General features: G+C 42.4%; 1 protein-coding gene across 8 annotated transcripts in view; it reads right to left on the bottom strand.

Annotated features, from left to right (window-relative positions):
* The window catches only part of brwd3 (bromodomain and WD repeat domain containing 3), a 278,952-nt gene that overhangs the window by 206,027 nt on the left and 57,677 nt on the right, over positions 1–15,248 (bottom strand). For 7 of the 8 annotated variants that reach the window (XR_010019491.1, XM_063060431.1, XM_063060433.1 and 4 more), the window contains exons 13-17: positions 8,916–9,020; positions 8,053–8,206; positions 6,741–6,875; positions 6,278–6,406; positions 5,064–5,289 (exon numbers count right to left, since the gene is read on the bottom strand). Coding sequence is in view for 7 of the 8 variants with exons in the window: in XM_063060431.1 (XP_062916501.1) it covers positions 5,064–5,289; positions 6,278–6,406; positions 6,741–6,875; positions 8,053–8,206; positions 8,916–9,020 (749 nt within the window). In the remaining variant the exon portion in view is untranslated. Of the gene's footprint in view, positions 1–5,063; positions 5,290–6,277; positions 6,407–6,740; positions 6,876–8,052; positions 8,207–8,915; positions 9,021–15,248 lie in introns of those variants that run through there. The other variant, XM_063060437.1, reaches the window with a different exon arrangement.

Genomic DNA, 15,248 nt, shown 5'->3' with positions numbered 1-15,248 from the left:
CAATTAGCAAAATAGTACAACCATGGCTGACAAGGGAAGTCAAAGCTAATGTAAAAGCAAAAGAGAGGGCATACAACAAAGTAAAAATTAGTGGGAAGACAGAGAATTGGGAACCCTACAGAGAGTAACTAAAAGAATCATTAGAAGGGAAAGGATGAAATATGAAAGTAAATTCACAAACAATCTCAAAGTGGATAGTAAAAGCTTTTTCAAGCATGTAAAAAAAAAATGAGAGTGCATATAGGACCACTAGAAAATGAAGCTGGGGAAATAATAATGGGGGACAAGGAAACGACTGATGAACAAGTATATTGCATCACTCTTCACTGTGGTAGACACGAGTGGTGTACCAGATGCTACAGTGTGTGAAGGAAAGAAGTGGGTGCAGTTACTATTACAAGGGAGAAGGTGCTCAAAAAGCTGAAAGACCTAAGGGTACTAAGTCACCCAGACCAGATGAACTACACCTTAGGGTTCTGAAAGAGGTACAGTAGAGATTGTGGAGGCACTAGCAAAAATCTTTGGACTCTGACATGGTGCCAGAGGACTGGAAAACTGCAAATGTCACTCCACTCTATAAGAAAAGAGGAAGACAGCAGAAAGGAAATTATTGACAGTTAGCCTGATCTCAGCAGCTTGGAAGACATCAATATGAGGTCATGTAGTACTTGGTGACACTGGACAAGAAAGGACAAGGTCAGCATGGTTTCCTTAAGGGAAAATTGAGGAGGAGGAGAAGATGGTGGCGCGACGCAGCACACGGTCTCACCGCTGATGAAAATCTGTTATTTGTCAAGTAGGATGCCGTGCACAATTCTGATTTGATGGAGGCAGACGTGAGAGCAAGGAGGAACATCTGGTGAAACTTCTGAAATGCCTGTTTCGCTGCCGCTCCTACTGTGCGATCCAACATCTCTGGAGGGGAAGGCCCCAAAACCTCGGCTTCGCTTGTTGCTCGGCAGACAGGGCGGGGTCAAAGCGCTCGGCAGAGATGGTGCTCGGTGTCGGAGGGCTGGTCGGAGGCTCTAAGTTTTCGGACGGACTCAGAGTTGGACTGTGGTCGGGTGCTTCCAGGATGCTGCATCAGCAAGTTTGTGGCGCTGGAAGCTCATGGCAGGGACAGTTTCTCCCCTCTACCATCTGCGTGAGATGTTGGGGCTATCGGGACTTTGAGACTGTTTTTTACCGTGCCCATGGTCTGCTCTTATCAAATATGGTATTGCTTTGCACTGTTGTAACTATATGTTATAATTATGTGGTTTTTGTCAGTTTTAGTCTTGGTCTGTCTTGTGTTTCTGTGATATCATACTGTAGGAACATTGCATCATTTTTCAATGCATGCATTTCTAAATGACAATAAATGAGGACTGAGTGTCCCCATAATCTAATAATCTAAGGGAAAATCTTGCCTGACGAACCTGTTGGAATTCTTTGAGGAGATTACAAGTAGGATAGATAAAGGGGATGCAGTGGATGTTGTATATTTGGATTTTCAAAAGGCCTTTGACAAGGTGCCACACATGAGGCTGCTTATCATGTTAAGAGCTCATGGTATTACAGGAGAATTACTAACATGGTTAGAGCAATGGCTGACTGGTAGGAGGCAGTGAGTAAGAATAAAAGGAACTTTGGCTGGTTAGCTGCCAGTGACTAGTGGTGTTTTGCATGGATCGGTGTTGTGACCGCCTCTTTTTATGCTGTATGTCAATGACTTAAGATGATGGCATAGATGGCTTTGTTGCCAAGTTTGCAGATGATACGAAGATTGGTGGAGGGGCGGGTAGCGTTGAGGAAACAGGCTGCTGAGACAGATTAGGAGAATGGGCAAGAAAGTGATAAATGAAATACAATGTTGGAAAATGCACAGTCAAGCACTTTGGTAGTAGAAATAAATGTGCAGACAATTTCCTAAACGGAGAGAAAACCCAAAAATCTGATATCCAAAGGGACTTGGGAGTCCTTGTACAGAACACTCCAAAGATTAACTTGCAGGTTGAGTCAGTGGTGAGGAAGGCAAATGCAATGTTAGCATTCACTTCAAGAGGTCTTGAATACAAGAGCATGGATGTGACGCTGAGGCTTTATAAGGCACTGATGAGGCCTCACCTTGAGAAGCGTGAACAGTTCTGGGCTCTGCATCTAAGAGAAGATGTGCTGGCATTGCAGTGGGTCCAGAGGTGGTTCACAAGGATTCAGGGAATCATGAGGAATGTTTGATGGGTCTCAGTCTGTACTCATTGGAATTTAGAAGGAATGGAAGGGGGGGAATCTCACTGAAACCCTTCTAATGTTAAAAGGCCCAGACAGAGAAGATGTGGAAAGGATATTTCCCATGGTGGGGCGTCTAGGACAAGAGGGCATATCCTCAGGATAGAGGGGTATCCATTTAAAACAGAGATACGGAGAAATTTCTTTAGCCTGAGGGTGGTGAATTTGTGGAATTTGTTACCATAGGCAGTTGAGGAGGCCAGGTTGTTGTGTGTATTTAAGGCAGAGATTGTTAGGTTCTTGATTGGACACTGCATCAAAGGTTACAGAGAGAAGGCTGGGGAATGGGGTTGAGGAGGGGAAAAAAGATCAGCCATGATCGAATGGTGGAACAGAGTTAATGGGCCAAATGGCCTAATTCTGCTCCTATGTCTTATGGTCGTAAAACCCACCCCTGGAACTGGAAAAAGGATTGATGAGATTTTAGATATATTCAGTGATGTCAGTATTTTTAGCAAAGATGAAAGCACACCTTGTAGGTAGCCTTCTGACTCAGGCTCCAAACTGGTTAGGTGCTAGGAGTGAGATTAGAAGAAACTTTTTTTTAAAGCAATGAGTAGCCTGAAGTTCACCATATTTGCTATAACTGAATTGTTTAAACAAAATGTTTGTACGGTGACATTTAGTTGCAAGGCTCAACAATGCAGATGGAACAGGAAGTTACAATATGAACAGACTGTCATTGAGATTGCAAAATTATGGCCACATAGGAAAAGTGGGCAATGTTTTATTTATGTGAGAAGAGTACAAGTTATGTCCTTTGAATGGAAGATAAACTGAAGTATTTAATAAAACTGGAAATTAAAACATCACAGAGTAGCAAGTAGATTTGAAAATCTAAGTTCATATAACAATAAAATCCGGTATACATAAATAGTTTACTTTATCTCATCATCTTCGTCAGACACAATCAATTTTTGTCAATATATGTCAAGAAATTTTTACTGGAAGGATCCCTGCATGGATTCACTGAGCTTCCTCTTAAGTCTAAAGACAAATTGAAAAACTTAGCACATATTCACCGAGCATAGAAGACTGATGGCTAACCTGACCCAAACATTTAAAATACTGAAAAAGTACTAGGAAACTATTTTATGAGAATGTTCAACCACCCAGGAGAAGATTTAATTTTACACACAGAATATCATACAAATTTACAATTTGCTCAATAAACTGTATATTAGAATAATTGGAGTTCTCACAAATTAAATTGGTAACTATTGGTGTTAAGGACATGAATCAAAAGTGGAAAAGTACAGTTGGTGTGTAGATCAGCCATAAACTGATTGAATGGCCAAACAGGCCATTCCAATTGCCCAACTCTTATTCTTAATAATACCATGTTAATGTTAAAATAAATTGGCTTTCAAATTTTTATCCATTTTGTTTCTAAGAAGAAAGTGCTTGCAAAACAGAATTTGCAAAGGAGAAGAGGTACAAATCCCAAACATAGACAGAAGGTATTTTTTTCAAGATGGCAGTCCATCAAGAATATCGCATAGATTTATTTGTTTTTTTTTTAAAGTTTGTTGGAATGGTTTCGGAGAGAGGCGAGTTAGAGATCAGATTAGGGCTTAGAGACAAGGATGTGGAAGAGTTAAAGGTCAGGCCTCCGCCCCACGGTTTGATGGCTAGTGAAGTCTCAGCCTCCACTCTGAGCTCAAAGAACGTGCAAGCAAGAGGCATAAGGGCCAGTTAGTTGATATGTCCAGAGGTCAAGGCTGGAGATCATCTGGAGTTTGGGTACCGTCATTGGCTAGTCTGGGGATTGATACTGAAGATCAGAGCCCAAAGATTGATCAGAAATCTGGAAGCCAAAGCCCAATGGCTAAAGCCTGGAGATTGGAGTTAAAAGACTGTCCATTTGTGTGTGGATGGTGGGAAGGAGGAAAAGGGCTTTTTTTGCTGTTGTTGTGTTCTGTGTTGCTCTGCTAAGCACTGTGGGCAGGCTACGCTGGTACAGGAATGTCTGGCAGCACTCACAGGCTGCCCCCCAGTACATCCATAGACTGTGTTGGTTGTTAACGCAAGCAACACATTTCACTGTATGTTTCAATGTACAGTACAGTGCCACAGTCTTAGGCACATGTAAAAAAAATCCGTAAAACAATGTTTTCAAAAATAATGGAAAAAAATTCTAAATAGCAAAAAAATTACTAAAAAGAGCACCAAACAGTGAAACAAAAATCAAATCAATATTTGTTGTAACCACCCTTCGCCTTTAAAACTGCATCAATTCTCTTAGGTACAGTGGCATGCAATTTTAATAAGAAAATCAGCTTGCTACAGTTCTTCTGCAGGCTTTGGTTGTCTTGCTTACTTCTGTCTCTCCAGATAATCCCAGACAGTCTCAGTGATGTTGAGATCAGGGTTCTGTGGAGGACATACCATCTGAAACCATATAAAAAAATCTCGGGTGCCGTAAGACTTTTGACTTATGTGAATCCGGAAGTGTAAAAGTCACTTCTTGCTCCTGAGTGTATGACTTTACCATACTTATCCCAAATGACACCGGATCTCATCTGACCGCAATAACCTCAAATCCCTCGCATAGTGTTACATTACGACAACATACTCTAGGAAGAGAAACTATACCACTCATTTAAATGCTAATTTAGAGGGATTATTCACTTATGAATATATCTAGCATTCACAAATATTAACAATATCATATCTAAGAGTGAGAATATATCAAGCACAAGCAGGGAACTATTTTATTTAGCAAAGGATGCTTAAAACTATCAGATACATGTTTTTCCTAAGAAGTCATCAGATGGCCAAAAATCTATGCTCACCATTTGCCATGTACCCCAACTGTGGAACAAGCTGTTCATCCATGCAATGCTCCCGACCAGGCACCAGCCGCTGATATTGTGTCGGGTGGGGGTTTCCATCCACATCAACCAGAAATGGGGGAGGCATGAGATGAGGTGCCTGCTGTGTCTGCTCATCCAGGACATAATTATTGGAATCTCGGATAAGAGGACGGTAATCAGTGTGAAAAAACATTTGGTCTGGAACCTATTGCAAGGAAAAAAGCATTTACATTTGAATTTAACAATTAGGAACATAAACAGCAATTTGCAAATTAAGCTTTTGTTTTTTTTTACTGAAAAAGATTACAGAAGCAACAGTGTGCAGTTTTATTCTACTCTTTCCTTTTGTGCTTTCTACGTCTTCCCTTCCTGAAAGCACCGGTGTGTTACAGGAGAACAGCCTCAAGGGATAATCAAACAACAACACACATCAAAGTTGCTGGTGAACGCAGCAAGCCAGGCAGCATCTCTAGGAAGAGGTACAGTCGAGGTTTCAGGCCGAGACCCTTCGTCAGGACTAACTGAAGGAAGAGTTAGCAAGAGATTTGAAAGTGGGAGGGGGAGGGGGAAATACAAAATGATAGAAGAAGACAGAAGGGGGAGGGATGGAGCCAAGAGCTGGACAGGTGATTGGCAAAAGGGATATTCCTCACCATACTAAATCTAATAACATTAACGTTTAAACTATAAAGGGAATAGAAATGAGAATTATAAATTATATTCTTCCATTTCTTGAGCACCATTTGGTTTTTCAATCTGGTCCACAATGTGCAGTACATTTAACTGAGCAGAATTAGGCTTGCTTCCCATCCAAAAAAGCTGTAGAGGCTAAGGATAAAGCCGTTCAGTGAAAAGAATTCAACATTTACATTAGGCAAAAGTTTCAGATTTAAAAAGGCAGGGTAGGACAGAGATAAAATGAAGAGAGACATTCAGGGCAAAGATATAATAGCAATGTACTTCATCAGAAAATCGTGCCAACATTTCTTTTTCCAGTTTACAGTTAAAATTGCGATAAATATAGAAATACTTCTAACAATGCAGCAGGCTCACTATTGTAATGTCAGTATTTATTTCAACAACCTACAAGCTGAACCACAAATGTATTGCAGACAAAGTAATTTCACAGAGCTGCCAAGCTATGAATGTTCTCAAAATCATGACATTTTCAGATGCAAACACTAACAACCTACCTTTTCATATAGTTTACTGCAGCCAAATCCAAAGATCAGTACATGTCCATGAGAGTCTGTGCATGCAAAATGCTGTCCATCTGCAGAGAATTTACAATCAAACACAGCACCATGACCCTGACCTTCAATCTGCAGAAAATAAATAAAACCTCTTTTGGTTACGTTGATGGATTGAATAATGCTTTGCATTTTAAGTATCTACTTATAGTAAACAATCGCAGATCCACAAAGTTTGTATTTAAATTAGCAGTATTGTGCAAATTAGACAAAATGAAACATAATAAGATTGTGGGAAAAGAAAGCAATAAATATTAAAATAAAGGTTCCTTTAAATGGATGTTAAAAAGGAGACTGGTTTTTCAACAGGAATTTGACAAGATTTGCTCATTGGCTTTCATGAATTTTTATTGCATGGAATAGCATGATTGAAGAAATGTCGATCATGTTTCACCCATGTACTCACCATGTTAAAAAAGTTCCGGAGTTTGGTACCTTTTGAAAGGTCCCAGATGAATATATTGCCATCATGCCCTGCAGACAACATAATTCTGGAGTCAAATGGATGAGCCTCCAGTACAAAAATTTCATCATCATGACCCTGTAGAAAAATCACATACATCAGTTGATTTACAATACTCTGTTATACTTACAACCAAAACATGGCTTTAACAGACACTAACCACCAACATAAACTAGGTTAAGGGTCTCGGCCTGAAACGTCAACTGCGCCTCTTCCTATAGATGCTGCTTGGCCTGCTGCGTTCACCAACAACTTTGATGTATGTTGTATAAACTAGATTATTCAGCTTTATATTTAAGGACAAATTATACACCAGTCATTGAAAGTGGGCATGCAGGTACAGCAGGCGGTGAAAAAGGCGAATGGTATGCTGGCATTTATAGCGAGAGGATTCGAGTACAGGAGCAGGGAGGTACTACTGCAGTTGTACAAGGCCTTGGTGAGACCACACCTGGAGTATTGTGTGCAGTTTTGGTCCCCTAATCTGAGGAAGGACATCCTTGCCATAGAGGGAGTACAAAGAAGGTTCACCAGATTGATTCCTGGGATGGCAGGACTTTCATATGAAGAAAGACTGGATGAACTGGGCTTGTACTCATTGGAATTTAGAAGATTGAGGGGGGATCTGATTGAAACGTATAAGATCCTAAAGGGATTGGACAGGCTAGATGCAGGAAGATTGTTCCCGATGTTGGGGAAGTCCAGAACGAGGGGCCACAGTTTGAGGACCGTTTGAGGGGAAGCCTTTTAGGACTGAGATTAGGAAAAACTTCTTCACACAGAGAGTGGTGAATCTGTGGAATTCTCTGCCACAGGAAACAGTTGAGGCCAGTTCATTGGCTATATTTAAGAGGGAGTTAGATATGGCCCTTGTGGCTACGGGGGTCAGGGGGTATGGAGGGAAGGCTGGGGCGGGATTCTGAGTTGGAGGATCAGCCATGATCATAATAAATGGCGGTGCAGGCTCGAAGGGCCGAATGGCCTACTCCTGCACCTATTTTCTATGTTTCTATATTCCTAAGGAAATTACAGTGTCACAGTAGCATTACAACTGCACAGATATACAAATATTAGAAGAGAATATTAGAAGTTTCATTTTACCTTCATCCATTTTGGACTCAAATATCTGATGCAAAACTCAGCACTGGATAGAGTACACCACAGCAGAACTAGTAAAAGCTTCAGCCACTCTACTGCAAAATCTTACAACAAACATAATTGATAATCAGTTCAATCACAGATCAGCATTACCTACCGAGAGAATATGAAGCAGCTGGCCAGTATAGGAGTTCCACACTTTCAAGTGAAAATTGTTCACTGCTGTGATTACTGTGCTATCACAACGATCCCAGGCTACCATGGTTACCTTCAACTTACTGACTTTGTCTTCTGTGGGAACTGAATTGCTCCTGTAAATAAAACAAAGATTAAAGGTGCAAATCCCCATACTTTTTCTTCGTGCACAACAAACAGCAAAAATCTGATGGATTTGTATTTAAAAATTTACACTACAGAATTGATCCCAATGTTACCATCAATGAATAGAAATTTCCATGTAAAAATCTTCAAATTTGATATTTAGTAGAATTGAGAAATCAATATTACCTAAATTTGAGTATGTTTAAAACTTCATAAATGAGCACACCTTCTAGATGAAATCGTTTTCAACAGTTTCTTTCTACCACACAGGGGTGAAAAATCAAGTGTGATAAAACACTGATGAAATAATAACAAATTTACACATATCTTGTATTTCCCAAAAATTCAGGCGAAGTTCTCTCACAGTAAATGAACACTAATACAACAGAAATCTCATGCCCAACAAAACTTCAGTTTCATAAAACTACTCAAAGGATAACCAACAGCCGGAGATGCAATAAGCTATATGGTCCAAAGTTAATTAACAACAAATTTTCCTTCAGTAATTTATCAAATAGATTAACTGAGATTGGTGTTTCAACCCAGTAATTCACAGACAGGATACGCTGGGAATTTATTGAAGCAACATTTAGAGAAACTTTGAAATGCAGTTGAGAGAGAATTCACACGTGCTTAGGTTGGGAAAACTTGTATAGTATTTATTGACATAAAACGCTGCAAGATGATGCCAAAACTTACCCTGGTAACTTTGTAAACATATCAAGGACTATATTCTTCCACTCTTGGTGTTGATATTGCCATATTCTAGCTGTTCCATCTCGGCTACCACTAAGAAATCTTAAACTAGCCAAAATTGGGTGAAAATGAAGAGAGAGAATGATTTAAGTAAATTTGAAACCACTAAGCTGTTGTGAACATCATCTTGACAAAAATATAAATTAATATTGCAAAATGCCCCAATGGTATCTAATAGAATCATTATCAAATACAATCCAAGCCACAGAAGGGAATATTATGACCAAAGATCTGGCCAAAGAGATAAATTACAAGGGGTATCTTAATTAAGGAAAGAGGAGGGAAAAGCAGTGTTTCGTGGACAATTCCAGAGCATAAAACCACCAAAGGTGTAAAAATTACATCCAGAAATTAATTTGTCAGGATTGGTTGGATGCAGATGTCAGAGGGATGTAGCAAATTACAAAGGTACAGTTAGATTCACAGGAGATAGTTGTTAGAGTGAGCTTTTTGGGTAGATGATTTGTTTACACTTAAATGACTTTGGCCACCAGACTTCTGTTTGACAATGCACTTCCTAAAAGGGTGTGAATACCAGATGCTTCTGGCGCCTGATGCTATAGTTTCCAAGACAGAATTATCTACACATTATAAATATTAATTGTCTTCTATGTTAGCATGGGAAATGCCAAATAAATGTATCATAGACTTAACTCACATTCCTAAAGGCTGTGGATACCAACCCCAACATGTTGGCGTCAGAAGGAAAGGATGGTGTGATATTTTGTATATAGCTTCAATAGGAAGCATTGTTTATAACTTTTTAAGTAGCAATTGCCTTTGGTGTTTAGCATATAAACATCGAGCCCACATTGAGCTAGCAGATCTTTCTGCGGAAAGCGTCTCCGTCCGTAAGATGCCTGCTGTACCTTGTTGTGTCGAATAAAGAAGCTGCTTTGTATCTACACGTGCCTCTGTCTCTCCGATAATTTCATCCACGCTACAACATTTGGTGTCAGGAATGGGATACCTTCGTGACCCATCGTGTGGCCAGCGTTCCCAGCAGTCTAAGTTAGTGAGTATTTTTCTAAAATAACACTAACACTTGGATCTGTTCGGTCGGTGGTGCACGGGTCATGAGGTAAACGAACGTGGAGAGCTGAACTGGTAAATGTTAAAGCAGTGTGTGCATGTGTGTTTATGTAATTGAGGAATCTTTGCACGTTAACTTGGTTAACTTGGTGAGACTTGGACCACCAGTTGTGAAAGGTGGTAACCAACGGTACGGTTCGAGACGCCAGAGTAGGGGAGTGTATACTCGTTCAGGGAGCTACATTTTAGTGTATGCATTTGTAAGTGTGATGCAAAGGAATACAGCAGGTATGAGTTCGGGTACTCAAAAGTGGCAGATTGTGGAATAAATACTCTGCGGTTTTAACTATATACTGTTTAACTGCTACCTGTCTATGACATTTTGCGTAGTGTGGGAATTAGTGTGGGGAGACCCAGAGAGGTCTACCAAAGTGGCACCTATTGAGGTCAAGCAACGTCAGGTTGAGAACCCTGATGATCCAAGCCAGCCCTTGACCTTGATTACGACTATTCATAAGCCCTTCACCCCCGGGGAGAAACAGAGCATTTTGTCCGAGTTACCCTCACTTAAAGTCACCTGTGGGAATTCAGAATTCTGGCGTATACTCGAGGAAATGGTTGAAATTCACCAGATGCACCCTAAAGATATACACGTGTTAGTGAAAGCCAAGTGCCCAAGGAATATGTGGGACAGGATGGCCCAGGGGGTGCGGGATGATACATGGACAACTACCAGGAGTGCCAGTAACGAAGAAGGATATCGTTCTTTTAAAGGGGAAGTGAGGCAGCGGCTGGGGGGGAGGCGAGAGTAGCTGGGGAACAATGATGGCAGTGATTCAAAAAGCTGACGAGACAGCCATGGATTATGCAGAACGTAAATACCGAGTATACGAGGAATATTCAGGGTTGGATAATCCATGGAGGGATGACCCAGTCTTCCTAAAAATGCTGAAGGAAGGTCTGAGCTCAGCCCACCAGGACATTTTAGATTTAGGCATAACGGTAGAGTCCAACTACTCTGAGATAGTTTCATGGGCCAGTGAGATAGACCAAAGAAAAGGCAAGAGAAATCGTAAAGTGGGTATAGTGGATGCAACTGCTGTGATGTCCCGGAGAGTTTGTTTTGCTTGTCAGCAGCTGGGGCACTTAGCAAAGGACTGCCATACCAGGTATAAGACAGTGAAGGAGTGATATGCTACAGCTGTGGCCTATCGGGACATGGCTGGAGACAGTGTCCAAAAGGGAGGGGGAAAACCCAGGCAAAGGTCACGGCAGACACCCAGTCACTCACCCCATCAGCAACCAGTCTGACTGTCGATCAGATCAAAGAGTTAGTGACAGCGCCTCTTATGGCAGAAAAGGATGTGGCAGCGGGCTCCATGGCCAGCTCTGATGACTCACGGATTAACATAACGGCATTGTTAGGGGGACGGCAATGCAATATGTTAGTGAACACAGGGGCATCGGTATCGATAACAGACTTACCCTTACCAACAACTGGATAGGCCAGTTATATCAGGGGTGTAGGAGGGAAAACAGTAAGAGCAGAAAGAAGACAGAAGCAAATACTAGAAATCGGGGGAGTGCAGCTTCCAGTGTATTTCTGGGTATGTCCAAACAATGAGGGCACAATCCTTGGAATAGACATCCTAAGGGAAGCAGGAGCTGTTATAGATTCGGGAAAGGGAGAAATAATATGGACGAGTCAGGGGCAGCGAACGCGCACAACCAACAGAATACACAAGCAAGATTGTGAGAAGGTAAAGATAGACCCAGTTAAAATAGAGGAGGGTCTGTATAAATCCTCTAAGCAGGACCCTATACAAACTGACACACTGACCACTGTTCAGGATATAGCAAAGGAACAAAAACACCAGGGGATACTCAGAGAGACTGCGGCCACTCCAGAACAAAGTTTTCCCAGCTCCTCCGAGAGCAGACATTGCTGCAAATAAGGCAGCAGGGGGACAAGAGGCAATTGAAGTTGCAAGTGTGCAGGAGGAAACGACAGAAGCCAGCTTAGTAAAATTATATGAAGAGGTAGAGGCAGAAGAGAAGGAAAACTGGAGGAGAAAAGCAGCAAAGGACGGATCAGATGGGTGCTGGACACATGGGGAGGAAAGAGTCACGGTGGCCCCACCCTGTATTAGACAGATACTACTTAAGTTATATCATGGGGTGATGCATCAGGGAAGGCAGAGCATGATCACAACCCTCCGGTAGGACTGGTGGTGGCCTGGGATGGGCAGGGATGTTGAGAAATTCTGCCGCAGTTGTATCGTTTGTACCCAGCATAACCCTAGTAAGAACAGAAAGCTACAGCTGGCAAATCAGCCTCAGCCGAGGGGACCCTGGGAAAACATCCAGATAGACTTCACAGGGTCCCTGCCAAAAACCAGGGGTAAAAGTTACTGTCTAGTAATCATGGATCACCTCACTCGGAGGGTAGAGGCTTTCCCAACAAAGGACTGCACCGCCCGCACCACTGCATGGATTATAGTTCAGGAAATCCTCCCAAAGTGAGGAACCCCAGTTCAGGTGGATTCAGATCAGAGAGCACAGTTCACGGGGAAAGTGATGAAGGAAATGTGCCGACTGCTAGGGATTCGACAACAGTTCCACATACCCTACCACCCCCAGAGTTCAGGGATGGTAGAAAGGATGAACCGAACAATCAAGAATGCTTTAGTCAAAGCTATAGCTGAGACAGGAAAGACATGGGTTAATGAATTACCAGGAATCCTGATGAAATTGCACCCAACCCCGAACTGCACTTTGGGTCTCAGCCCCTAGAATTATTGATAGGGCGAGCAATGCGACTCCCTTATGGGGTAATATGACCCAATATGTGAAAGACCTTTGTAACCAACTTAAAGTATTAAAGAACCGAGCGAAACAGCAACAGCGAATCGCCAATCAGAAAGAGCCAGAGGGAAAGGGGATAGTTCTTTCACAGCCCGGCGACCAATTTATGGTGAGGTCGCTGCCAGAAAGGCCAGGGTTTGCCCCCAGGTGGATAGGACCACAGACGGTACTCTTAACCAATGATACATGTGTCTGTGTACAGACTTGGCGAGGCAGCCAGTGGAAACACTGGACACAGGTTAAAGCATACAACTCACCCTCTTGTTGCTCCCACAGACGGAGTGGGGAACCAAGTGTACCCAGTAACCATGTAATTACAGAGAACCTGAGAGAGGAACACCAGCCGGCCATGCCAGACCTGACCACAGCTGATGAATACATACCCAGATAAAACGCAAAGGCAGAAGATGCCGAGAGTGTGGCGGAAGACACTGAGAACGTGTTGGAAAAGCATGAATAGCCTGTGTGATGATGATGGCACTCTGTAAAGAAGGCTGGTTGCTGAAGGTAGATGATTAATTTTATAGCATAGTATAGAAAATTATCGGGAAATAGACGGGGAGGGATTTTTTGAGTTAAAGCAGAAAAGGCAAATTCCACCACTTCAATGGCATTTCAGACTGCACACGCATCTGAAAGCAGTCACCCCAGTCCAAGGAGCTGGGCCCTTTTCAGCAGTTGAGCCAGTGATCGACTGAACAGTTCGGAAGGGGGTGCCACTGGAGAGAGGTCCTTGCAGACATTTACGTAGAGGCCACCCCAACCCCTTCCTGTACATCGATGAGAGAGCCTGTGGGTGCTCCTGGAAGGAGAGTTTCAGAGACCAGAGGATAAAGGGCTGAAGACAAAAGGAAAGTGATTGAGATGCAGTCAGCCTGCAGGCACATGAAAGGAGCTGCATTCCTAAAGGCTTGGAACAGCCCTTAACATTTGGTAGGTAGTGATTAGGTAATGCTAGGATAGATATCAAGGTACATAAAATTGGGGGGGAATTTCAAGACAGGGTATTTTTGCTGCCCTATTTGAACGGACCCTCCTAGGCTGGCCTTTCCTGATACAAATTTAATTTTTGTCCAGGAAGGCCAAGAGGAGGGACTGTTAGAGTGAGTTTTTTTGGGTAGATGATTTGCTTACACTTAAATGACTTTGGCCACCAGACTCCTGGTTTGACAATGCACTTCCTAAAAGGGTGTGAATACCAGATGCTTCTGGCACCTGAGGCTGTAGTTTCGAAGACAGAATTATCTATACATTATAAATATTAATTGTCTTTTATGTTAGCATGGGAAATGCCAAATAAATGTATCGTAGACTTAATTCCTAAAGGCTGTGGATACCAACCCCAACATGTTGGCGTCAGAAGGAAAGGATGGTGTGATATTTTGTATGTAGCTTCAATAGGAAGCATTAACTATAACTTTTTAAGTAGTGGTTGCCTTTGTGTTTAGCATATAAATATCGAGCCCACATTGAGCTAGCAGACCTTTCTGCGGAAAGCGTCTCCATCCGTAAGACGCCTGCTGTACCCTGTTGTGTCAAATAAAGAAGCTGCTTTGTATCTACCAGTGACTCTGTCTCTCCGGTAAGTTCATCCACGCTACAACAATAGTGATGAGTAAACAACAGGAATTCTGCAGATGCTGGAAATTCAAGCAACATACATCAAAGTTGCTGGTGAACGCAGCAGGCCAAGCAGCATCTATAGGAAGAGGCGCAGTCGACGTTTCAGGCCGAGACCCTTCGTCCTGACGAAGGGTCTCGGCCTGAAACGTTGACTGCCCCTCTTCCTATAGATGCTGCTTGGCCTGCTGCGTTCACCAGCAACTTTAATAGTGATGAGTATCCTGGAGCAGTGTAGCTTCAAATCAAGCGACACTCATTGGAACACATTAAGGGGAAATTTACCTGCACATCTTGAACTAGGAGGCAGTCAGTGGTTAGGGAGAGGGGAATCGTCAGGGTATGCGACACAATAAGGACATTAAGAAAGCACGAGTGCAGAAACATCAGCCTTTGCAATTGTTCAATGGGCATGGTATTCTATCAGCTTATGTGCATGAAACTAGAAACTGCAAGGTGGATTGGTCAGCGACAAAATATTTAGGTCACAATTCTGAGTACCACATGTGACCGAGTTATCAGAAGATTGATGCCGATACGAGAGAGACAAATGGGGGAAACATTCAAAATGCTAATAAGAGACAGACGAGGGGGATTAACGAAAAGGAGACACAGTTCCGAGTATTGTCAGAGACCGGTTGCTTTGAACCTGAACTGTTTGAAGTTTGATGGACAGGCGATACCCCAGCAGGGGGATAAAAGGAACAGGTTCACTAAGGCAAGACACACCACGACACCACGGATAACGAGACCCTGGAA

This window comes from Mobula hypostoma, chromosome 10 (assembly GCF_963921235.1).
Source record: "Mobula hypostoma chromosome 10, sMobHyp1.1, whole genome shotgun sequence".
Classification (NCBI taxonomy): Eukaryota; Metazoa; Chordata; class Chondrichthyes; order Myliobatiformes; family Myliobatidae; genus Mobula; species Mobula hypostoma.
The sequence above is the reverse complement of the archived record's forward strand: the minus strand, read 5'-3'. Positions and strand labels throughout refer to the sequence as shown.